This window comes from Paroedura picta, chromosome 4, assembly GCF_049243985.1.
Source record: "Paroedura picta isolate Pp20150507F chromosome 4, Ppicta_v3.0, whole genome shotgun sequence".
In the NCBI taxonomy this organism is placed as follows: Eukaryota; Metazoa; Chordata; class Lepidosauria; order Squamata; family Gekkonidae; genus Paroedura; species Paroedura picta.
In genome coordinates, this window is record NC_135372.1 from 54,807,379 (window position 1) to 54,833,508 (window position 26,130).

Genomic DNA, 26,130 nt, shown 5'->3' on the forward strand with positions numbered 1-26,130 from the left:
TGATTGATTAGGTGAGGTTTGATGACACTTACCTCCGACCCTGAATCCCTCCATACCAACAACGCAGTTTATCCACTACCGTTTGTTCACTATAATCAGAATCCATGTTCTCCTCGGGTGTTAATATAACATATATGCTTTGAGTTTAGAGTGATAGTTGGTCCTCTTATAGTGTCTGATTTTCCAAAGAGGCATCTAAATGTTCTAACCCCTCTGTATCAGTTACTATCTGTTTCATAGCATTTACATGCTCTTGATCTAATGGGGTTGGTTGGTTCATCCTGGGACTGCTTTGCCAATGTTTTTTACCTCTAGTACACCTGTGATTTGGGGTTAGAATCCCACCACTACCACCACTGTGATGACCTAGCTAGGAAAAATCTGTGTCGCCAAGCACCTTCACCTAGCACTTTGTTGACTCTAATCCCAACTGACAAGCATTCATGAGTTCAACATCTATGGCCGCCGTTGTTTACTTGGAATGGAAAAATATAATAATGAGTGATCAGAGGAGGGGTAATGACCTGTTATCCACAATAACGCACAAGGGTTAGAAGGAGCATTGTCCAAAGAAAGTCCCTAAATCTACTATTTTTATTAGGATGTCACATGGACTGTACATGGGAGAGGAAACCATCTGAAGCTTAGAACAATGGAGTTCAACATTCAAGGTTGTCATCTTCCTTTTGGGATGACACCTGATGCTCTCCATTATCATGGGCAGGATCTTTGGTCTGTATTGATGAAACAAAAATATTCTCCAGTCTTGGGGCAATTTCTTTGCTATTATCTAAAACCAGTTGGTTCAAGCTAAGTTCAAACATACACTTTTATCCAGTGAGCTGAAGTCAGTAAACTAATGTTTTTGCTGCTCTTGAGGGAAATGTGCATGGATGGCAGGGGGGAAACTTCCTTCCAAGGACTATTTACCTTTGCCATAACAGCCAGAGTCATGGACAATACTACAAAACAACAGACAAATAGAACAGGAGGGTCAGTGATCTGATGGCAAGAGGAAAAATAACAATGAAAATCTTGAGCACGTCAGGACTTTGGTTGATATTTTATAAATAAAACATCTTCTCTATCTGTTTTGTTTGGACATCCTGCCTGCTTCAGTGTATGCCCTGTGTAATAATCTGGTTCCAAGAGAGTACGGCGATGAAAAGAACTGGACAATTATATATTTACTGGAAAATGGAATATCCTCGCTCTCAAAAGTGATGAGAAATACGGATGAAGTATCAAATGGCATCAATATAGCTAGTGCTTGGAAACCTACAATAAAGCACTGCCAAGAAAACATTTACAGTGCAATCCTAAACAGAGTATGAAGTTGGGCTAGGGTTACCAAGTTCCCTCCTGGTCATTGAGTTACCAGCTCCAGGTTAGGATATCCCTAGAGATTTATGTAGAGCAGGGATACCCAAACTTCTGGCCCAATGTCTTAAATCAAAATGTAACAAAATTATTAAACTGCCTATTTAGATCAAAAGTAAACATTCAGAGGTGAATGAAGAAATGTTAACTTGAATACAATCCATTTTGGAAAAATGTTTTGCTGTGGAGTCCTTTAATCTAGCTGCACATGCTTACTTAGTGTGATTTTTGTAGCTATTTTCTGGTAGCCAAGGCATTGATGTCCAAGTCACGGTTTGTGACAGTCCCTTAAAATGTCAAGCAAATGTTTCTTTATAGGTCTTGACTTGCACTTGGATTTCACAATTTTCTTCTTGGCCCTTTTCCGTACCTTAGTGTTGCTGCTGTTGCTGCTGTTGCTGCTGAATATAGAGAATGAGTTAAGGAGAAAGGAAAAGGTCAAGAAGTATTTTCTGACCCTAAATGGATTTTTGATTCGGCTTTCTCAACTGCTAATACAGAGCATCTGAACACATTGAATCTGAGGTTGCAGGGAAAAGGAAAGCTTGTATGTTGCTTGCATTCTGAAATGAAAGCTTTTAAAGCAAAATTAAACATTGTTGTGAAGCAAGTTAGTGAAGGGCTAAACTTCTCATGCTGCAATGGACTAAAATTTGAGGAGAACAGGAATTTACAATTCAGTGTTGAAAGACACAGCAAAGGGTGTAAGTGGTTAAAGCTTGGTGTAGTGGTTAAGAGTGAAGGCCTCTAACCTGGCAAGCTATGGTCCCCGCTTCTCCTCCACATGCAGCCAGCTGGGTGGCCTTGGGCTCACCACAGCACTGATAAAGCTGTTCTGGTAGAGCAGTAATATCAGGGCTCTCTCAGCCTCACCCGCCTCCTAGGGTGTTTATTGTGGGGAGAGGAAAGGGAAGGTAAGCCTCTTTGAGATTCCTTCTGGTAGAGAAAAGCAGCATATAAGAACCAAGTCCTCCTCCTCCTCCTCTTCCTTCTTCTAAACACTGTACCTATTGCAAGTGGAATTCCAGAACCAGAACAGATTCATTGATCACCATAAACATGGGGAAAAAAATAAGAATGTTTCAGAATCCACTGAAGTAGCACCAGAAAATGCAATACCAAGGTTCCAAAGCAGCTGCAACATGGCATTCTTCCGCCAGCTGTATGGCTGAAGCCAATACAGTGCACATAGTAGCACTGACTCAGGCCTCAGCCCCTACCTGACAACCTCCCCCCCTCCTTCCCCACCATCATCATACATATTTGAGAGTCTAGGTTAGTGGGATAAGTTGGAACATTTTTAACAGAAATCAATTTTTACCTCTTTGTGGTTTTATTGTTTTAAGACATACGCATCTAGATTTTCTGACTGTTTTTTATAAGAGAGGGACAGCCTATAAGTCCAATGAATAAATAAAAGACAAACTGCAACGAGGAAAACAATGTATTATTTATTTTATTATATTCAGCAAAATTGTAACCTGCATCTTCCAGAACGTTTTGGAGCGAAACATCATTGCTAGCTAAGCACTGGAGTCCCTCTGGTAAATCTTGTGTTTTTTCCACTGGCTATATAGATACTAATTAAAATGAAAGCATTTATGTTTTACAAACTAGTAGATTTACCTTCTCAAAATGCAGTTTGGCGCAAAGTTGGGAATCAAGAGCATGCTGACACGCTGAGAAATGCCTGCTTCCCTAAAAGGAACCTTTTAGGAGGAATTGTCGCAGTTTGAAACACTGACCTTTGCTTCAAATGTATTTTAAGCCCATCCAATGTGTCTGCCAGCCATTTTACAATGCATCACATATTTCTAAGTTAACTCTTATCTATAAAGAGCACCCTGTACTATGATAGAGGGTGACACAGCCATGCAAAACATTTTCCCATCCTATATGTATATCTGAATACAACGAATTTCCCCTTTGATGCCCAGCCAAAGAAGTCTCTTGAAAGGGAAACTATCGCAGCAATTCATGTTGCAGTTCGCTTGGCTTGTCTGCAAGACCAAGGTGTCTATATTTCTTATCAGGCTATTAACCGCACATACTTGAATTTTTTCCCTTGACATTAAAGTGCCAGTTATGTATACCAAGAAGTTACCTTCTAAAAATGCATGGGAGAGATAAAAGTACCTGTAACAAGAACAATCAACTGAACAATTTGGTGATGGAGATTTTGATGGTCCAAAGCTGTAATCCTGTTCACAGCTTCATGGAAGCAGATGCTACAGATAATGCGGTAAAGTGGTCAGGATGTCATACTGGAATCTAAGAAATACAGACCTGGACCTTCAACATCTCCCTGAACAACTTGTTCAGCTGTCTGATTATTTGGGTTACAGGGAGGGACACTTTGCAATGGAAGCTCACTGACTGGCCAGACACATTTTGTTAACCTACTACTGTTGTGAGGATAAAACTGAGGAGGAGAGAATGATACTGCAAGCCATTTGGGGCTGTGCTGGGGAGAAAACTGAGGTGTAAACATATCTGTAACCATTAGCACAATAATAAAGACGGTAAGGGGGTGGTGGTGGGAGGAGTTGGGCCTCACTATTTACTGGCCAATAAGTTCGCCTGTACGGCTTCTTGTATGTTTTCCTCCAGCCTGATAGGCTGTCTGCCCAGTGGCCACCCAATCAGCATGTGTGTCCCACCCCTGACCTTCTCCTCACAGTTCTTTCAGTTTGTCGGAGTCGTTCACCCGGTGAGTTAGCCTTCCCTGGCAGCTAACTTCCCCCTTCCTTCAGGCCTCCTGTGAAGAAAGCCTCTAACAGCCCCTGACTGAGGTGAGGGAAGTATTTCCGAGAGCAATGAAGAGGAGTCTGTGGGCGTACTTGTGCTTTGTTTTTGAGGAGGGGGAAGCTTTCCCCTTCTGCCTAACTGCTGGCTGACAGGGAGGCCACTGAAATGCGCATTCTCACTTAAAATACTGCTGTGGCAAGCCTCACTGCTGGAGGGAAGACACAGCCAAACCATGTGTATTTCTTCTCTGCGACTCTCTGTAGAGATGAGGCCTACCACACAGATGAAACTGGATGCTGTTACAGAGGTTCTTTTGCCTCCTGTTTCATATGCACAACAACCCTATGTGGTAGGCCTCAAGTGTTTCAACTCCACAACAAACTGTGTGGGAGGCCTTAAGTGTTTCTTCTGCACAACAACCCTGTCCAACCTCCAAAGCAGCCCTTTCTGCCTGGGAAGCTGACCTTTATAGACTGGAGATGAGCTGTAATTCCAGGAGCTCTCCAGGCCCCACCTGAAGGTTGGCTACCTCTGGGTTGGAAATATTCCTGGAGATTTGGAGGCAGGCCTTAAAATGGTACAATGCCTCAGAATCCACCCTCCAAAGTAGCCATTTTTGCCTGCAGAGCTGATCATTATAATCTCGAGACGAGCAGCAATACTAGAGATGATAGTAGAGGCTTGTAGACTGAGGTTGGGGTGAAGTGGTGCGGGTGTGTCCCTCCCGGGCTATGGGCTTTGGCCAGCCCTTACCAGCAACTGTTCGTATTTTGTGGTGCAGACAGACAGGCAGACAGACAGACAGACCATGATGGGTCCTGCAAGTCTGGAAACTGCAGGAAGATCTAAATTAAAAAATATGTACAGCCTGAAACTGTAAATGGTGAACAAGTAAATGGCTGGAAAGACATGGGAACTGAAGTGACTTTTCTCAAGCTTGACTGGTAAATAAAAATCAGTATTTGCCGGAAAAGTCCTACAAAATCAAAGGCATTTCAAATGCAGTTAGCTTTGCAGGAAAGTAGACAGTGAGACTTTGGGGGGAACTAGGTGATCCACTTTCATTAGGCAATGACTTGGCCTTGCGGACAACAACAGGGACTACAGTTGCCAGCAGTAGGCCTCAGGCTTCAGAAGGGCAGACATCACCAGCCAAACAACAGACTGTGCTAGCCAAGGGGTGTCTGTGGCCATGTGCATTCCTTCTGAAGGGGCTCATGTGAGGGGGGAGAGCTTTCCCTTCAGCCTAACTGCCTGGAGATGAGCTGCACTTCCAGGGGATCCTCGGACCCCACCTGGAGGCTGGCATCCCTAAACCTCAGTGGAATACAATGCTACAGTCACCCCTCCAAAGCAGCCATTTGTGCTTGGGGAGCTGATCTTTACAGTCTGGAGGTGAGCAGCAATTCCCGGAGCTCTCCAGGCCCCACCTGGAGGTTGGCTGTCCCTGATCTGGAAATATTCCTTGAGGTTTGGAAGTGGGGCCTCAAAAGAGTGTAATACCTCTGCAGCCACCTAACTAGCCACATAGCACCCCCTGACCTATTTCAGGTCAAGAAAACATTGCAGAGCGGATATAAGTTGCCAGATTAGTGTAGGTTCATGTTCTGGAATTCCACACTATCTAGGTGTGCATGTATGTGACTTGGGTCAAGACTGGTGTGCACAAAGAGACCTCTTCTTAGGGTTGCCAGCTTCCTACTGAGACACTAAACCCACGCCAAACCATAAGTTAGCGCCCGTTGTATTACAGAATGCAACAGGCTTTACTACTAGTGCATACATAAACATGCTACGTGTCATTAATACATTTGTCACAAGTGGATTTGAGGGACTACTACTGGAAGAGTGAGTAGTAGCTAGAAGTTCCTTGTTTTAGTTTCCAAAGTCTCAAAAATGGTTTTTGAGAAAGTTTTCTTTCTGAGAAGTTTGCTCAATAAGTATAGTTTGTATCTCATAGCTTTTAGCAAGTCTAACACTACACTACCTCTGCATGAAACCCACCTTTTCTCCAGCCTCATTGTCAATCCTAGGGACCATATCACCTGGTTCAGTGACCAGACTGGTGTCCTGCTGCACCAGCACTACAGATGTGGACAATAGCCAGGTGGGTGAGTGCCAGCCCAAACAGACTTATCCTGTTTTTGACTACAGTTTTTTTCCTCCTCTAGAATTGCTTCCTCTTGCATCCATTCCTTTTAATAAAAGACTCCTGCTTCACTAAGAACTGCATAACTAGCAGATATTTAACAGCAACTGCTGTTCCGCTCACTTCATCTGTATACTTTGATAAGGCTAAGTTTGTCTTATTTAGTACTTTTGATTTTCCCTTTGGCTCAGGATAGCATATATTATTGTCTTCTCTTCCTCATTTTATCCTAAGAGTCCTGTGAGGTAGGCTAGGTTAAGAAAGAATGACCAGCCCACGGCCACCCAGTGTATTTCCCAGCAAGTCAGCTAACTAAGAAAACACTTTTCATCTCAGGCAGACATATAACAGTACCCTACTTTTTTTTTTTTTTTGCATTTTTGCATTTTTGTGTTTATATACTAACCCTCCCATGTGGCTCATAGATAAAGACTTGTTTACATCTCTGGACTGTGGTCCTGTAGTAAGAAATTCCTTTCCTCAAAAACTGAAATCAAACAGAATCTCTTCTCCAAAGAATAAAAATAATCCTAGCTTTCTTGTGTATCCTCCAAACAAGAAATGTTTCAGAAAACCCATGATACTTGACTTTTCAATTTTCCCAACTGGAAAGTACTGTCCCATTGTGCTTGCATGAGAACCCTCCAAAACATTTTTGATTGGCTCTGTCCCATGACACCAATTTTGTACTGACACTTCACTATCTTTTCTCAGTGTTTCCTGACCTGGCAACCAGTGGGAGACCTGTGAGTTATGTGAGAGGTTGTTGCCAACAGTCTGACACTACTTCTGGGGAAACCATGGAAGTGACACGAGTCCTTTCTAGGAAACCCTGGAAACTCTATGGACTGACATCACACCATAGGCTCCACAGCCATCTTTGCAACTCTAGCTAATAGCTGCCTTGCAACTCCTCTCTGTCATGTAACAGGAATCAACCTTAATTATTATCTGCCTGGAGGGGAAATGTCCCTTAAACAGACTCTTCATGTTGGGAATGGGCAGGTGAAGCCTTTCGTGGCATGGAAGTAAATAGCTAGGAACCTAAAAGGTTGAGCAGCAAAAGAATATATTATATATTAACATTCAAATATTTATTTTAATTCATGTGCACATATACAGTTTTAAAACATCATTAGTGACACACTATTGCACAAATCCAAAGCATATTGACACATGGACACTGAGCCTCTTGGGTGGTTCACTGGTCTAATATTTAAATAAACTCATGTATTGTAACAATGGGGACCATAAGATGGAAAAAATATAAATGAGGCTCCCACACTTATAAAATATACTCAAATATATCTCTTAGAGCCCCCTGTTAAAATATTTATTCTTCAAAGTTCCACCCTTAATGAAGATCTCTCTCAGCCTGGGTATATCCTCATGTGTAATGTACCTATTTTATTTGAAACTCTATGCTGGCCAAATTGAATTAAAAACAGGATATAGACAAAAAGTCCAGTTTAGACAGGGCATTGTTAAGTAGGATCACATGGCCCTTTTCATATTTTGAGCTTGGAATTTCCACGGTATGCACTTAGTGCCAATAACAACATGCTTAAAGCCAGAACCAAACTTATCTGCACGGGATTTTGGGTGGTGATTACTTGGTTTGAAAGTAAGTTTTCATTTCATCACATTTGGCTGGTCCTTGTTTCAGTCAAATAACTCCATTGCCATCAATTGAACCTAGAAGAGCTTAATTTTTGAAATAAAAATAGCTATACATTGTTGATAAAATATATTAAGATATAGCATATAGCATAAGAATATTTAAAAATAAAACTCAAATTTCTATTTCTATATTTAAATGGAACATAGGGTAGAAGAGCTTAAATTTATCTTTATCTGGATTCTACTGAAAGTATTTAGAATATTTTATTTTCCTCTGTGCATATATATTTACTTTTGTTTAATGACATGTTATTCCCACTACTTTTGGCATTAAGGGGTAACAAAATAAAATAATTTTTGAAATCATAAAGATCCACCAAAATTTAGGGTTTCCTACTGCCTCATGAAAACATATATCTTTAATAAAACCTAAATTATAAATTTATGTATTTATATTTATATACCGCCCTCCTCTGAGGTTCAGGGTGGTTCATGTGAAACATAGCAGAACTGGAAATCAATGGCTATAAATAACTGTAATAACAATAAACAGTAAATAACAATATAACAATAGTAAGGAAAACAATAGAACAATAATGAAAACAGTAATTCATAATGATAGCATACTGATAGACCTGTGGTTGGTCGGATCAGATGTTGAGTTTCATGGGAGGGAGACTTGGGGCCCAGTGGAAGGTGTTAGTTCTGGTCGACCTCAACCAAATACCTGGCAGAAGAGCTCCCTTTTGCAGGCCCTGTAGAATTGTTATAGTTCTGTTAAGGGGACAAGGAACTATATAGAAGAAATGAAAAGCTGACAGATTCCTTGCAAGAAGAAATTTTTGAGGAAGAGCTTCCAGTTTTTGAAAGTGCAATGAGATTTGCACTGGGAGCAACTGGGAGAAACAAATCAACAGGAGAAGATGGGATACCGATAGAGCTGTTCCAAGCTATAGAAATGAAGTCCTTCAAAATCTTTAAAAGAATATCACAACAAATATGGAAAACAAAACAATGTTCCGCAGACCAGAAATGCTCAATTTGCATTCCAATTCCAAAAAATTGAGACGTCAAAGACTGCAGCAATGATGGGACTATTGAAAGCAGCAGGAAAAGCAGAAGAATAGAGTAGAATAGAATTTAATTTTTAGACCGCCGTTCACCAATTAGGTCTCACGGCGGTTCACAACATAAACAATTAAAACACAATAAAATCCCCATAAAATCCCCAAGTTACATCATACATCATAAAACAGCAGTGGTCGCAAATTCCAATCCCAAATTCCCCTATGATCAACATGGTGGGAAAATCGCAGAAGAGGGTGGGAGTCAAGCCAGTAGTTCTAATATAACGATCTCGATGTTGGAGATCTCAGTGTTGAGGGAGATCCTCAGATGGACTAACAGGGACCCAGCATGAGACTGATTAACTCAATCAAGGAAGCCATGGCCTTCAGTCTGCAAGATCTGACAAAGACTGTTAACACTAGGATGCTTTGGCAGCCGTTAATGTTTGGAAGTCATCATAAGTTGGAAGTGACTTGACAGCACATAAGGAGTCAAGGCATTTTACCCTAGGTTGTTGGAAACCCTACATGGTAGCTGCTCTCTTCTTTGTTGGATAATATGCTATACTGTAGACCAGGGTTCCTCAACATAGTGCGCTTGGGTGCCATGGTGTCCACAAATACTTCCCTTGGCGCCCTCTACGCTTTTCATACGTGTAAGGCAGGGTATTAGCTGCCTTCATTTGCCAGTTTTTCCACTGGTGAACCACTCAGGACTAGTAAACACCTGAGTGTTCCTTAGTCAGAATGTAGTTCCATTGTCCTTTTGGGCTTTCCTTCTCCCAGAGGTTGTGTGGAGGGAAGTATTCCATTCAGTTTTACCTCCTGTGGCAGCCATTTGGGTTTGGCATTCTTTCCTGTGGTAAACCATTTGGGGATGGCATTCACTACCTCCTCTCAAAATCCCAAATGTGCCCACAGGTTCAAAAAGGTAGGGGATCCCTGCTACAGACATTCTGAGCTTGGTTTCTGAATTCCAAGGACTCCTTTGCTATATGAAGCTTTGAAAACGTACACACAACCATAAATTTTGGGTTTGTTATTAATCTACATATCTTCCCACTTATTCTACAACCATATTATATACTTGGTCTTTATACTTTGTTTTGTATACCTGAAATGAAATCTCCATATGAAAAATAAGCTTGAAAGAACATTGAAATAAAACATTTCTGAAGGGAAGCCAAGAGTACATATGTGCGTGTCGTCATGCTTGTGATAATCACAAGTCATCACTTGATAAATAAGGAAAGTTCCTCTAAATTGTTAAGTGATGGCCTTTATCATGAATCCCTGCCTCTGATCTCCTCAGACAATTATTCAATCTCAGAAGCCAAAATCAGAGGTGATAGAAAGTTTCATGGATTGTCTACTACTTGTTACATGATGACAGTCTATTAGATAGTCATAGCTTCATCTAACTCTATAGGAATACCATCCTAATTCCAGCTACAAATGTTTAGAATTGCTATATTTTAATCTAGTAAATTCTAGATTATAGTGTTCATGGCAAAATGAATAATAATTCTGTCAGTAAGTCCCTTTAAGCACAATTTCTGAGAAAAGCTGCATAGAATTAGGCTGCATGTCTTCAAGATCACTACTGCAATAACAGTATAGTAACAACTTTAAAACTATACGTTTTTTATTATTCTATCTGTAAAATATGGGCATGGGAAATGAGCCTTTAGTGTGTATTTGTATTCTGCATAGCAATTCAGTTTTGCAACTAGGAAATATAAGAGACCATTACTGTAGATAGAATATCTTTCTTCAAAACAAAATTGCCTTCATTAGCAAATACTTGGTGGTACTGGATGTTTATACCCATGATTATGCTTTTACTATAAATGCATATAAAGACATTCAGAATAAATTTGGTATTCTATATGGGCAAACTCTGAAATTATGAACATATAAGAATTCTATAAAAGGTCAACAGCAGCTATGCTAGCAAGAACTTATGTCCGATTGTTTCCAGTTCTTTAAACCATGGAAACAAATGTTTGCATCACATTCTAAACGGTTGGATCAACTTTGAATTCCATTCCCACTCTGTGTACAAGATGCCTACATACAGGACTGAACTCCTAATCAGAGAAATTCCTTTAGCAGGGGTGTAGCCTTACATAGGGGGGGTGGGAGTGGAGGTGGATATGGAAAGTGCCATCAAGTTGAGCTGACTGTGGCTATCCCATAGACATAGAGTACTCAAGGTAAGAGACAAACAGAGGTGGCTTGCTATTGCCTGTCTCTGCGTAGTGGCCTTGGACTACCTAGGTGGTATCCCATTCAAGTACTAAGTGGGGCTCGTTCTGCTTATCTTCTGAGGTTTGACCACAAGGGGCTAGCCTGGGCTATCCAGGTAAGAGCAAAATATTGATATGCACTTTCTTGCTTATTTATTTACTAGTATCAAAGCCCATTTTAAAAATGGGCTTTGAAAGGGGTCCAACGAGTAAGGGAAAGCCCAATGGGTAAGGGAACCCCCCCAGGTTCCCCCCACCAGCTTCCTGTTGGGCCGCAAAGCTGTCTCGTGGGCCAAGGAACAACAGAAAGTCCCCCCCCCCTCGCCGGCTCTCTCACAGCTTCTGGTTGGGCTCTGTGAGGTGGCGAGAGAGCTTAATGGCCCAATGGAAGGGGAAAAAACCCTCCCCCCTGGCTCCCATTGGCCCAACAGTAATGGAGTCCCCCACCCCTGGGGCACTGGCCATGCCCACTCTCCACCCACTTAGCCCTTAGCAAGTTATTATAACAGCGAGCCCTCTGTTACAGGTTTGTTTGTTTATATGTTTAGCCTTGCAGTTCCATCATATGATGTCAGATCTGGTGGGGGGGGGGCTCCTCCGTAAAACTAATAGGTTAAGAAGTTACAGTTAAGAAGTTAGGTTGAGGGACTTGGGAATGTTCAGCCTGGAGAAAAGGAGGTTGAGAGTGGACATGATAGCCCTCTTTAAGTATTTGAAAGGTTGTCAATTGGAGGAGGGCAGGATGCTGTTTCCGTTGGCTGTAGAGGAAAGGACACGCAGTAATGGGTTTAAACTTCAAGTACAACGATATAGGTTAGATATCAGGAAAAAATTTTCACAGTCAGAGTAGTTCATCAGTGGAATAGGCTGCCTAAGGAGGTGGTGAGCTCCCCCTCACTGGCAGTCTTCAAGCAAAGGTTGGATACACACTTTTCTTGGATGCTTTAGGATGCTTAGGGCTGATCCTGCGTTGAGCAGGGGGTTGGACTAGATGGCCTGTATGGCCCCTTCCAACTCTATGATTCTATGATTCTACATCTGGGTGTTAAGGTCTCCATCTTTTATGCTGATCTCTGTTCCTTTAACAACAGCCAGCATGGTGTACTGGTTAAGCGTGAGGGACTCTAATTTGGGGAACTGAGTTTGATTCCCCACTCCTCCACATACAGCCAGCTGGGTGACCTTGGACTAGTTATAAATCTTTTAGGGCTGGTCTTGCAGAGCAGTTCTTCTAGAAGACTCTAACACCTATTCTGCTTCTGATTGGCTTCTGCCTGGCTTCCAATCCAGGGCAGGTCACCCCGCCTCCTCCTGGTTCCGTATGGGGAGCCTTTGGCCCGCTACACCTTGTCTGCCCCAGATATATACCTCCGGAAGAGACAGCCAGGGCAGCAAGGTTCTGCCATGCTGTAGGATGCTGGGAGTGAGTTTTTAATTTTTAAGAATGGAGTATTGTGTTACAATACCCTTTTCAGAAATCAATACACCTGGGGCATATTTTTGTCCCTTTTGGGATGCTGTACCCGGGTATAAGAGGGAGGATCCAGGCCAGGATGGCCTGACTCTTCCCTGGTGGATGACCTTGGCCTGGCATAGGCTCAGGTAGAGCCCAGGCCAAAAAGGGGAATGTGAAAGAATTCACATTCCCTTGCCACAGGCTAGCTGAGAACCTGAGTTATGCCAGTCCTGGGCCCGGCATCAACATCATCCAGAAGTGGGGATTAGCCTCGTGACCGGATGAGCGCTGGCCTGGCCTACATTTCCCATGCAGAATTGGTCTCAGCCCCACTTACCTTACAGGGTGTCTGTTGTGGGGAGAGGAAGGGAAAGGTGTTTGTAAGCAGCTTAGGGACTCCTTCAGGTACTGAAAAGCAGGGCATAGAAACTAGCTCTTCTAATATTAACAGACAATAATGCTTATTTTAAAACTGTGAATGGCTTCAGCAACTGAGGTCTGTAGACTGAGTGCTTTTTAAAGCCACTAGAGCAGACCAGGTTGGGTTTTGTCAGTCGGTGACCTTGCTGGTCACCATATCTTTCTGGCTTTTTGTTTCTGTTCTTTTTGTGTTTCATTTTGGTGACTGCAGAATGGGGCAAGATCCATGAAAAGACTGGTGATGCTAAAGAGACACTCTTATCACTCCTGCCCTGGAAAAGATTGATGGAGCATATGGTTTTGAGAAAAGAGAGATTTTGGCCCTCACGTGAAGTGATAGTGCAGAACAGTACACTTGCCAGTTTCACAACAAACATCTGTAATTTTGCATAACAGTGGCTTGGTTAGCAGACTGATAGGTTGTACTTACTTGTCTCTAGGCGAGGCTTTCTCAACCAAGGTTTCCTGAATGGGTGGGCGTTAATTTTTAAAATATTTTTAAAATTTGTTAAATATTTATCAGGAAGGAGAGGGTCCCTGGGTGGGCATGTACACAGCTATGTTTTCCAACCATATTCTGCATGATCGTGCCACTTCTGGGATTTCTTGAAGCCTGAAGAATGTTTCAGGGGTTTTTCAACAGGAAAAAAGCTGAAAGAGGCTGATCTTGCCTATGAAAACCTCCCTTTCTGCAGATCTAATTGCTAGATGCAAAAGACTAAGGCAGGTTCCACTCCCACTCCTCCCCTTGCTCAACAGATGATCTCCTAGAGTCAAATACTGGAGGCGAAAGCAACAGGAAAGAATATAGAATAAGCACAAATTAGGAATTTGGGTTGTCTGTTTACCAGGGGAAGTCTCAGATTTAGTTTCTGTTTCCTGTCAGTCCGCTTCCTTTCCTGATTCCATTCTATGAGCCTTAATGTAGACCTCATATCTGAAGTAACACCATTGTTTTCTCTGGGAATGTCTTCTGATTCTGGACTAAGACAACTCCAAATGATGTATTAGAATTAGTAGAAAGCCTAAACAAATTCAAGTCCTTTCTGCCAGTGCCCAGCAACCACTTATTTAAGCCCTGGCAAGTAAAACCCCAGTTTGAAGATGAAATAGTGGACCTATCTCTTCAGGACTCATTCTTAGACCAAGTGATCCAAGTGACTGCTTAGGACACCAAAATAAGGCTAAAGTACCAGTATGCTGGTAGACACAGGTTTGTTCCAGCCAATGGAAGCATGAAAAAAGGTAACCATTAATTGCTTGTTCTGACTGTTGCTTCTTGGAGCTGGGCCACAACCAGCTGGTCTGAGTCATGTGCTGTGTTGGCAGACTGCCTGTGCTGCAGTCAGGACACTGAACTGGTTAAGAATAAATAAAGTTTTATTTAGGAATCAACAAACTGGGTGGGAAAGAAAAGATATCAAGCTAGCTGCTGTAGTAGCTGAAAGAGGACTCTAGACCAGCCCCAAACCCCGGTCTGGTGACTGATACCGGTCCGTAGATCAGTTGGTACCGAGCTGCAGCTGCTCCTCATCCTCCTCCCCTGCTGCTGCCTCAGGGGCTGCCCAGCCACTCTGCCACTGACTCACCTTTGGTGCTCTCCGGGGGCTGCCATGGCTGGGGCTCCCCCTCCTCGTGGCACTGCACAGTTGCTGCTGTAGCACCCCCCGGGGTGCAGCGGGAAGTCAGGGATGCCGGCGGAAAAGCAAGCAGAGCAAGGGCTCAGGCGGCGGCAACGTCCCACGGCAAAAGACTACCCCCCCCCCCCCGGCCTCAGTAAAATTGTCAAGCGTTGACTGGTCCCTGGTAATAAAAAGGTTGGGGACCACTGCTCTAGACTGTTCTACAAGAAAAGCCCAATAATAGCATTCTGCAGACAGACAAGAAGCCCCCTTAGAATGGTACTCCCCCTCTATTGTCCTGTCTAGCTGGGACTTGCTGCCCCCTGCAGGATCTCTGTTCAAGAGGTTGCTATGTCCCAACATACAGGTATTCTGTGACTCTCGATTCCATTTTGGTTTCTTGTGTTCTGGATGGAATGCACTCTCACTAAAGAAGCAGGTTTATATCTGGGAGATGTTGCTACACTCAAGTAGCAATGCAGCAAGGAGTGTCTTTCACTAGCTTTGGGTGGTGAACCAGCCGTGGAGCTTCCTGTGCAAAAAAAAAAAAAAGATCTTGCCACTGAGGTGCATGCCCTGATAACATGTAGATTAGGTTAGTGCAAGGGGTTCTACATAAATTAGTTGAAATTCATCTAATGTACGTGTTTATTTAGTATGTTTATATTATTTAGATTTGTATGTGAAGTAACATAAGCTGAAAGTGAGTGAATGGCCCAAGTCCAGACTGCCAGCCTCAAACCAGGGTCTCCCATCGGGGTGCCAGCTCTGGGTTGGGAAATTCCTGGAGATTTGGAGATGGAGCCAGGTGAGGAACCTCAGCAGAGTATAATGCCTTAGATCCCACACTTCTACTTCCTCCAGGGGAACTGATCTCTATAGTTTGGGGATCTGTTGTAATTCTAGGAAATCTCCAGGCCAATCCAGAGGTTGGCAACCCTCATCTCCCAAATGCCAGTTCCTCTCTAACCATTATATCTTTCAGATGTCTACTGAAGCTGCTGTTAAAGGAGCAGGCACCAGTGGGAAACTGCTCAGGGCTGGTTTACACATGTAGCACATATAGAGCCCTCACACAGTGCCTTCCTCCAATGGATCAGGGCCATAGCCCCTCTCCTTCCCCTTTTCCCTGCTTAAGGACATTTGGAGTGACACCCCTTTCCACTGAGGGGGGCCTCTCTGCCCCCAGTCTGGCTGCTCCCACCACAATTGTACTCTGCTGGGACCCCAAGAATCCTTAAACTGCTCCTGAAAATTACCCCCAATTGTCTTATTAATTAATACAACACACTTGCCAAGCAGATCAGATGGGATGGGGCAACTGGCACCCCCCGAGGCCTCAGAAGTACTCTGAGGCTGTCGATAGATTCTTTTGAACTAATTTCTTTTATCGTTTCCTTTCTGAGGCTGAAAATGATGCTTTACCACCAGTTACAAAAACTGTGAGGACTTTCTTTTGCTGCCTCAACACGTTATTGACTCTCTCTCCCCCTCTCTGAGCTTCCCGGTATAGCCCAAACTTTCGCTCATATTATCTTTGGACAGTTCCTCAAGAGGCAAGAAGAGGAAATCGCAGAGGGCGCCAAATTGACTGACTGACTTTTCCTAAGGAAGGCTTTCACTTTTCTTCTGTTTTATGGGATTTCCCATCATGGAAATTCCAACCTTGCCCCCTCCCCCAGTCCAGAATCTCTATAAAAGCAAGAGATGGGGGTCCTGGTGTGCTGCTTTGCTTTCCTAAACTGGCGTCAGAGCAAACCTTTTCAAATCCTTGGTTATCTTTTGAAAGAACAGCATCTGTTAGCCGTTAGAAATTGAAGCTGCTTCCTTTGCAGAACCAATTTCAGTTTAAAAGCAAGAACAACCAACGTGGACCAATGGCCAGGGGAATTTCCAAAGTGATTGCTCTTTTATTCTTCTTCATGAACTGTGAGTCATTTTGCTTTGTTGCTTTATATTTGAGGAAAGTGGGGGGTCAAGAAATTAGACTGCACTTTGAAGATGTACTGCCATAGCTGTATTTGAGAGGGAAGTTTGTTCATTTTAGAAAAGGGTCATTATTAATGATGAGAATATTTTTAAAAATTATTACAAGATGGTCTTGATTGTATGGCACATGTATAATGACTGTTTTACAGCTCAAAGTATTTATACTAGATTATTAATTTATACTAGAAAGAATAGAATAGAAACATTTTGAAAAAGATCCATGCTTGCTTGAAAGTATTGTCTCACTGACAATAACTTAATGAATGTTTTAAAAACATTATTTATTAATATTTTGAAGAGCTGGAACTTATTACTCTGAGCCTCTGGGGAAGTGCAGGGTATAAATATTTAAAAAGACAGATAAAAGATGCTTACTAGAATGGCAGGTGTCATCCATTTTTTTTAGTCCAATGGCCCCTTTAAGACCAACAAAGTTTTATTTAAGGTATGGGCTTTCATGCGCATGCACACTTCTTCAGATACATTGTATTGTATTCTATTATATTGTATCTGAGGAAGTGCGGGTGCACATGAAAGCTCATACCTCGAATAAAAATGTGTTGGTCTTAAAGGTGCCCATTGCACTCTAAATTTGTTCTGCTGCTTCCGACCAATGCGGCTGCCCACTTGTCAGGAAAAAAAGTGTGCGTGGGAAGGCTGCATGTTCTTTTCTGCATGGGACATGGACCTGATCCAACTTTGACAAAGCATGTGCAAAAACTGAAGAGAATTCGCAATCCTCAGCTGTATGCTGGTGGCCCTACACCCAACCTGTGTACTCTGTAAGGTGTGAATAAATTTAAATGACGATTAATCCAATGTTCAGGTTTAACTAAAATGTTAACTGTACTTTGGACAGTGTTATGCTCCAGTCCCAGCAATGTTTCCTTGGAAAGGAATCTAACTGGTCTCTATGAGATGCACTTCTAAGCCTGGGCCAAAATAGATGGACCCAGAATTCCCATGATTGGGAGCTCCAACAGCTTGGTGAGGCTGATTCGGAGGGGAGCCCTTTGATTTCAGTGAGTTCCAGCAACCATATGTGACACTGAATGATTATTTTATTAAAACACAACACAAAGCAAACAAAATACCTTTTTGGAAACTCAAGTCTGATTTGGGTCAGCGCCATGGGACAAAGGGAGAATAGAGCTGTCCAATTTGAAATGGCCCCATGGGGTGCTATTTGCCCCCCTGAAGAATACAGGCAGTGTCCCCCCAGGCAGGGGTGAGGCTTAACCCATCCGCCACCCCCACCCCCTTTATTGCCAGAGTCACAACTAATTCTACATAGGATTGCACTAACAATGAATGTTGAAATACATTTTAAATGTTTTTTGTCTGTATGCAGTTTGCTATCATGCAACCAAAGAAAGGAAGGATGACTTGAATTTCTTCCAACCATCCCAACATATCTCAGAGAGCTTAATGGTGTTGACTTTTGCAAATACTTGTCCAGATGGCTGGAGCAAGTTTGCTGATTGGCTCTTCAACCATTTGGACCCCTGTTTGTCGAGGAGCAGCAGCAAATGGGCAGGTGTAACCCAGAGATGCTGATCCATCTGACTGTTTCTTCTTCTTCCTAACGTTTCAGCCAAAGCATTTGAAGTGAAGGAGATCGTGCCAGGTGGCGAGATTGCTGCAGAGATAGGCAGCAAGCTGGTACTCAATTGCAGTGCAACTGGCTGTGAATCCCCCACTTTCTCTTGGAGAACCCAGCTGGACTACCCGTTAGGAGGGACCGTGAGCAATCAGGGGAGCCGCTCAGTCTTGACTATGGATCCTGTTAGCTTTGCAAATGAGTATGATTATCTCTGCAGTGCCTCTTGTGGGGACTATAATAAACAAAGGACAGTCAGCATTCGCATTTTCTGTAAGTTACTGGTGGTTTTGTTTTGTGCAGTTCTCATTTACAACTATCCTAAACCATCACTTTTGGATGTAGTAGATAAAATGCTAAGTTTTTTTTAAAATCCAGAATTTTAAATGTAAATAATCCAGTAAAGGTTATGTCTCACTTTTTCTGTTGGTTTTTTTAAGGGGGGGGGGATCAAACTGCAGCTGATTTATGGCAGTCCCAAGGGGCCCTCAAGGCAAGTGCTGCTCAGAGCTTGTTTGCAGTTGCCTGTCTCTGTGTAGCAATCCTGGACTTTCTTGGTGGTCTCTCATCCAAATACTTATCAGGGCTGTCTCTGTGTAGCTTCTCAACTCTGCTAGGATCATGCTAATCCAGGCTATCAGGATGGTTAAAACTGATCTACAGTATACAGGTAGATAGATGAGAGAGAGAGATCCCCCTCAAGTAATTACTCCCCCACAAAACAATATGTACAGACACAGTGATATACATACAGAGTTCACTGATATTTTTATGTTCAAAAGCTTATTCACTCCAATTATCCCTTACTTCCTTTAAAAAAACAATCTGTCATATTCCCAGCAGTAGCACTAAAGGAAGACTTGTTTCAGGATCACTTACACTTTAAACATAAAAGTAATATTTGAAAAATTCCTCCTGAGCATGAAAGAGGGCCATAGCTAGACCATTCTATTGAGTGGGATTGAGCACTACCAGGTTCGGAGGGCACCAGCTCTCACTCGTCTTTTTTTAAAACTTGAAACTTTCCTATCCTGAAAATAAGATGCTGGCCCAGACTGGTTCTCTGGCCAGGCCACCCAAGCAATTCAACTGCAGGGGGGTACGGGGTGCAGTGAGCAGGGCTTTAAAGCATCAGTCAGCAGCCCAGGGGTTGCCTTGGGACCATAATTACGGGCCTGGGAGGGGATGGGTGTACCTTGTTAGGGGATGACTGATGGTCCCCTGATGAATCAGAGCCTAACATGTTTTTGAGCTGAGTTGCCTCACAATTGGCATTTGACTGTCTTAACAGGGAATCTAGAAATGACATGTTACAAACTGGAACATATACTTTGAGACTTCAGGATCATTTTCTCATGGTGTTTTATAAAAATTCAGGGGGATTCATATGTAATGAAAGATGTATGAAGGTCTTTGAACTCTCTGTAGAGTTCGGACATCTTCTGTCTGAGATAAACACTTGTATGGAAGCATCCTAGTGCCATTTTGGTTATGGGCAGCCTGAATCCAAAATATCCCATAAGGAGAACAATGGAGATTTGAACAACTTTGAATCCTGAGTGTAGACCATATTGCCTATCTTAATTCAGATATTGCTGGAATCTCTCTAATAATTTTTCTTTGCACTTTTTTTAGCTTTTCCCAGTGATCCCATTATTGAGTCAAGTAGCCCACTTGTTATTGGGAAACCAGCTAGCATCACCTGTAGAATTCTGAATGTATACCCTTCTTATGGAGTGGTCATGTCCCTGAAGAAAGGAGAGGATTTCATGCCAGCGGGAGACCCAGTTGAAGATTCTACCAATGAGCCTTTAAAGTCAATAAGTTTGACAACTACCTTTACTCCCACTGAGAGAGATATTGGACAAAAGATCACCTGCATGGCCAATCTGTCAATTGAGAAGATGGCATCCAAACAAAGGCAAACGGGGCACATATTTAATGTGAATTGTAAGTGTATTAAAGCAATGAGCTTGGGGTCCACATTATATGTTATATTGGTGCCTGAAAGCTTAGGATACATCACTGTGTGTGTTTTGGGTGCTTTTGTAGGCCCGGGAGTACTGCACAAATCTAAAGAGTAGCATACACCCTGAAAACCTATCCAAGCCCATTTCAGCCCATTAATTTCAGTGGGAGATCGCTAAGCCTAAAAATGTTTACATAGCTTAATGCTGGATTATAAGCAGTCTGTTTCATATAAGCAAGGCTGGTCGTATAATTGTTGTTTTATGATCGTATGATGCAAACATAGAAATCCATACTGAGTGAGACTTTAATTTTAAAACAAATGCTAGTTTCTAAGATTCCTAAAATGGGCGGGAAACAAGAAAAATCTCAGGAGCTGCAAGGGGAGGAGGACAGACTTTTCAAATAATTCTCAAAGGTGTTGTAATGCAGGTATCACTCTATAGTGATCTCATCTTTCTTAGAACCGTTCCTCTCAATTTGGATCCATGGAAACGAAAAGTGCATGCCAAATGTGAAACAATATAATTGATTTTACCTGTAACGTTCATATGTATGAACCCAACCAAGACTTAGTATTGGTTTAAGCGATACCCACCAACTATCTGTGGCCAATACAGAAGCACAGGGAATAATAATGTGATATGTTCTGAGGCCATTTGGACAAAGTGGAAACAACAGTGGAAACTCATTCACTATATCTGGACCTAGCTTTATTTGGGGATCTATTCCAAGCTGTTTTTACAGTATTGACCATTTTACCTTCTTCTTTAAAAAGAAAAGTGAACTGCTTTGAAAATATTTGTGTGGCCAAGTGGTATATAAATTTGAGGAAATAAAATATGGTCTAGACCTGATGATGTGGGATATCTTTATACTGCACTGGTTTTTGTTTTGGGGATTATTCTTACTGAAGTGCCTGGCATTTATTCATTGCTTCAAGTATTTTTAATAAAGAAGCAATTTATAAATGACAATAAACTCTGTATATTTACTAACTGACGGACTCCATATTTTGGATGATGTTTAACACAATGACTAGTTTAACACAATGACTCTCTCTTTTTCAAGATGGTCCACAGAAAACTCACATCACTGCTTCTCCAGGAACTACCCAATTGGAAGGTGACACACTGATGCTTCAGTGCATGACTGAAAGTAATCCTCCAGCAAGGATTGTATGGAAGAAGCAGCTGGCTAATGAAACTCTGCAAATTAATGTCCAAAACCATACTTTGTTCATTCCAAATGTTCAGTTTGAGGACTCTGGAGTCTATGTCTGTGAAGTCACAAATGAAGTCACGAACAAAATAGAGAACAGAACAGTGACCATTTCTATACAAGGTATAAAGCAGGATAGGGGGCACGTGGTCTTCCAAGGTTAGGCTAAAGTGAAATGCACTCGTTTCCACAATGGATGGATAGGCAACAGGTTCAGTTACAGAGCGCTATCCTTTTCTGTCTCTGTCTTTGTATCTCTTTCTGACCACCATCAGTCAGTCTTGTAAAACTTCCAGAATTCTGCCTTCATATTTAAATTCACCAAGAGGCAGTAAACTGAGGAAGTGGAATATGTGGTGAGGAAATTGTCAAGATGTGTGAGTCAAGTTTTCGGATACCTTGCAGACTTTGAACTATATTTCCTGCCTTTTTTTTTTTTTTTTTGCATAGTTCTGTGTGTCCTGCAGAACAATCACTGGGCTCCTTTGCATGCAGATTTTCCACCCATTTTATCTTAGTTTAAAAGGGCACTATGGCTATCTATTGGAGACTAATTGCTTGGGACTGGAGAGGGAAAGAGCATTTTAAATGTGCACTGTGATCCTGCAGGTGCAGGCTTGTGCTTGCCTTACTCAGCAATTCATGGAGCTGCTGGCCAGACACATACAGATCTATAGAAAAGTACAGCAAAGCAAGGTTTATATATGGATGCTTATTCTCTTGCAGGTGCCCCCAGGTTGCCCGGCTTTTCAATACTGCCTTCTGCGACAGTGAACGAAGGAGAAAAGGTTACACTGCAGTGCTCTGCGGAAAGCAGCCCTGCTGCCCAGATAGTCATAAGAAGAAAACTGGCCAGTAAAGACGAGATCCTTGAAAGCCAGGACGGAATTGTTCACATCCCAAGTGTGACCCCTGATGATGCTGGAACCTATGAATGTGAAGTAGAAAACAAATTCGGGAGGAGGACTGTGGCAGCAACACTAAGTGTGGAAAGTAAGTTGTTCCAGTTGGATATTATTATGCCAAGTGCTGCTGCATCGTTTCTCCGTGTTAAAAGCCCTTCATGGGCACAGTCTGCATAGCTCCTCACAACAAACCTTCAGAGTAGGTCAGTGTTATGTCTATGTGAGTGTTTGCGTGCACTGAACACAGGCATGGGAATGGAAAAGGACTGCATCTGCTCAGCTCCATCTGCATATTCAGTATAAAACGGGCATAGAGTTTACACGCCCTATGAACTGCCTGTGTGTCAAGCTCTGTAGGTAATAAAAAGCCCTGCATTTTCAGGGCTCTTGGTTGCAGGGGGGAGCCTGCCGTCAGTCTGCCTATGTGGGATCTATGCTGATTTTGTGCCGGATACAGAGAAGCTGGGGATTGAGTCCGAAGACAGAGTTCAGTTCCCTCGATGGACACATTTGTTGTTCCTCCCCCCACCCGCTGTGGCACAGTCCCGAGGGCTTCATGGCCCGGTACCGGTCCATGGCCCAGGGATTGAGGAACACTGCATTACACCACAGCATTCCCTTCTTTTTTGATGATCAGATTTTTATCATTGAATTATATTATTAACAGCATTAACCTTGTTGTTCTTCTTAGCTTTTCCCTCAACTGCTGCAACATTAACCCACCAACCAGAAAACATTACTGAGGCAGAAGATTTTGATAGTACAAGTGCATCCTCCAGTACTCCACAAAACACACTTTCTCTAGCACCGAAGGACAGAAGTTCCACATATGCAGTGAATGTCTTTGATGCTATCACAAATGGTACAGAAGAGATAGAAATTATCATAGGTATGTCATTTTTCACATGGAACGATGCATTCTGGATAGATTCTGTCTGTAGATCACACTTTTCCTGTTTATCTTCTACCTCTCTTCTATGGTTCCATTCTATGGATGTGTTCCAAGAAGATCGCAGGCCCAGACCTACTGACCTTTAGCTAGGTGACCACAGAATGTCTCTTTAAAGTGTATTCTGGGACTCCTTTATCCAGGAACTCGCAGTTCAGCTTGTACCTGGGGCAGGTGCTCCCCTCTTTCTGTGCTAGTTTTATTGAGGCCACAAACCAGAAAATGATAAAAACTACAGGAAAGTGGAAGAAAGCAAACTTTTCAGCGTGTGCCTTGTTTGATGGAGGATTGCCACATATGATACCACTAACATTTAAGTGGAAGGAGAGGTGGGGCACTATGGGGCAAGGGGTTAAATGCCATCTGGCACCACACCCCATGATTATGGTGGGACTTGGACTTCTGAAATTATAACCAGTCTTCCAGAATTCATAGATCAGTTTGCCTGGAGGAAATGACAGTTTTAGAGGGTGGTTCTGTGATGTACCATAGGGATCGTATTTCCATTGTCTCCAGAAATTTCCCACTCCAGAATTAGCAACCCTACCCTTGAGTGGATACCCTCCTCTGCAGGCTTGCAGTTGCCCATCCCACCCCAGGGAACAGGGCACGTGAGGGCAAGCAGGAGGGCAGTTTCCTGAAGTGGCATTCTATCTCAGGGTGGTCCTGTATATGGAGGCTTTACTTTTATTCATTTAATTCATCCCTTTTCCCTTCTATTCTTACAGTCAAAGCAGAAGATCCGGATTATGTGACTCCCATGATTGTTGGGGTTTCTTCTGTAGCGACAGTGGCAGGCCCCATGGCAGCAATATTGGTTTACATTTCCAGGAAGGCAAAGCTCAATGGATCCTACAGCCTTGTAAGCTCACTGAAACCAGAAGTATAAAGATCAACGTGACTACGGATTTTCTAGGAGGTGGTCAAATGGACAATGCATGTGTTTCTCTGAGCCTTCCGTGGTCCTCAGTGTCACTCAGAGTGCAACACATCGACTTCTCCTGCCTGGCAAAACCATGCACTTTAACAAGGAAGTTGGTTTTTGTAATGAAAGAAACGGAATGTGGGGGCGGTTGGTGGGTGAGAATACAGGCAACAAACAGCAGGGCAATCCTTTTGCAAAGAAGCTGCCTGCAAAGAACTCACTTTTCTTCTCTATAGTGTATAATTTCCAGCATTTATTTACCACCAAGCACGCAGAACTGAAAGTAAATTTCAGAACTTGCAGTATGCCTGTGACTACTGTATATAGAAATTGTCTTCTACAAAAGCTGAAAAAGTAGTTGGCACAGTTCAGGAAAAAAACAGGATGTTTTACATTATAACATTTGAGGATGGGCATAATCCTAGGTGAACACCATAAAGTCCTGTTGGCTGCAGTCTAAATTCATTATAAACTCAGTTCTTCCACTGAGATCCATAGGTCTTTAACATGCATCCTTACCACCCTTACTTACATTTTCCTTTATATATCCATTCTTCCTTTCATTTGCAATAGTGCTTCTGAGAAGCTGCACCACTGTGAACTACAGTTCTCTGAGAATTTTCAGCCCCCTCACTAAGCTACCGTTCCCAAGATTCTTTAGGGGAAGCTACAATAATTCAAACTGGTATAAAATAAAAATTCAGTGGAGGTATTTTCTGCTGTTTAATTCTAAACGACCTTCTAAAATTGAAGCTGGAATCCTTCTGAAAGTGGGACTTACTTCTAAATAAACAAATACCGCTACACAGTATCCGTAGCTTATACTGTGGAACCAATATTATGGAGTTGGAGAGTTTAACAAAAGATTATCTCTTTAGATAGGAAGCAATAGAATGCACTGTGGCTAATTAATTTTAGCATTTACCCTGAGATACACTGTCTATTATTTTACAAAAGGTGATTTGCATATTCTAAATGTGAAACTACCATTTTATTACCAGGAGAGTGGGTGATCTGTTTTTGTGAGGAAAAGTGTGATTACACTATCTGTTCATGTTTTTGGTACTTTTACTTCATGTACAATAATATTTAAATACATTGAAATATAATGTTGTCTTGTATGATAAGGGTGTACTGGTATGTTTTTGTATGGTTTTTTTTTACATTTCATTTCTTGTCTGTTAATCCATATTCCTCCTGGACAATGGAGGAGCCAAAATACTGTATCTTGATGATGTTTTTTTAAATAAAAAAAGATTCTCCTTTTTTAAAGACTCTGTGCAGAATTTAGAAAGCTATCTAGAATTTGTAACAGAGCTTGACTAGTTTTCACTTGGCACCCACCACCCCTAGAACACTTTGTATATTCTCCTCCATTGGAAGAAAACAAAAGCCGTAGCTCTGTTCCCATCAGCCACTTGTACCAGTGGCTGTGATGATAGTATCAGCAGGATGTGCCTTAGACGTGGCTAATGAATTGCTTGAAAGCTCCTTGGGCAGTTGGCAAAATTAGAGCAATCCATTGGGAACCAGTAGAGGTGGGAAGAGGAACTCTCAAAAGCCACAACATTAGTTATTTTGTGCAATCCTTTCTCAAAAACACACTCTGACCTATTATGCACAGTGGAGGCCATGCCAGGCCACCACTGGTTTTCTCCCGCCACTTCTCATGTACGAACAGGGGGAAATTTCCCCTGGCAGACATGGTCCGCCCTGTGCTTTGCCATAGCAGCAGAAGGGGGTGGTTTACTTTCATGAAGGTGGGATTGCGTCACAACACAATCCCATCTTCGTGGAAGTAACAAAAATGCCTTGTTTGACTTTGCATCACCATAAAGTACTGCAGAGCCAAATGGGGCATT

The 26,130-nt window shown here is 42.4% G+C and overlaps 1 protein-coding gene across 3 annotated transcripts; it reads left to right on the forward strand.

Annotated features, from left to right (window-relative positions):
* The first annotated feature begins 11,054 nt into the window (after positions 1–11,054).
* VCAM1 (vascular cell adhesion molecule 1) lies at positions 11,055–25,497 on the forward strand. 3 transcript variants are annotated; one of them, XM_077332877.1, is made up of 8 exons: positions 11,070–11,180; positions 16,547–16,640; positions 18,295–18,573; positions 19,936–20,250; positions 21,340–21,612; positions 22,216–22,482; positions 23,086–23,283; positions 24,072–25,497. In XM_077332877.1, exons 2-8 carry the CDS (start codon positions 16,589–16,591, stop codon positions 24,230–24,232), a joined length of 1,545 nt encoding a protein of 514 aa, XP_077188992.1. In that variant the 5' UTR covers positions 11,070–11,180; positions 16,547–16,588; the 3' UTR covers positions 24,233–25,497. The 3 variants fall into 3 exon arrangements, with proteins under 3 accessions (XP_077188993.1, XP_077188992.1, XP_077188991.1); XM_077332878.1 differs by lacking the exon at positions 16,547–16,640 and having other exon boundaries at positions 11,055–11,180; XM_077332876.1 differs by lacking the exon at positions 11,070–11,180 and having other exon boundaries at positions 16,202–16,640.
* The last annotated feature ends 633 nt before the right edge of the window (positions 25,498–26,130 follow it).

Coding starts and splice junctions, on each gene's coding strand:
- VCAM1 (XM_077332877.1), top strand. CDS start 16,589: ATGGCCAGGGGAATTTCCAAAGTGATTGCTCTTTTATTCTTCTTCATG. Junction 21,613..22,215: donor AGTGACCATTTCTATACAAG/GTATAAAGCAGG, acceptor ATTCTCTTGCAG/GTGCCCCCAGGTTGCCCGGC. Junction 22,483..23,085: donor AGCAACACTAAGTGTGGAAA/GTAAGTTGTTCC, acceptor TGTTCTTCTTAG/CTTTTCCCTCAACTGCTGCA.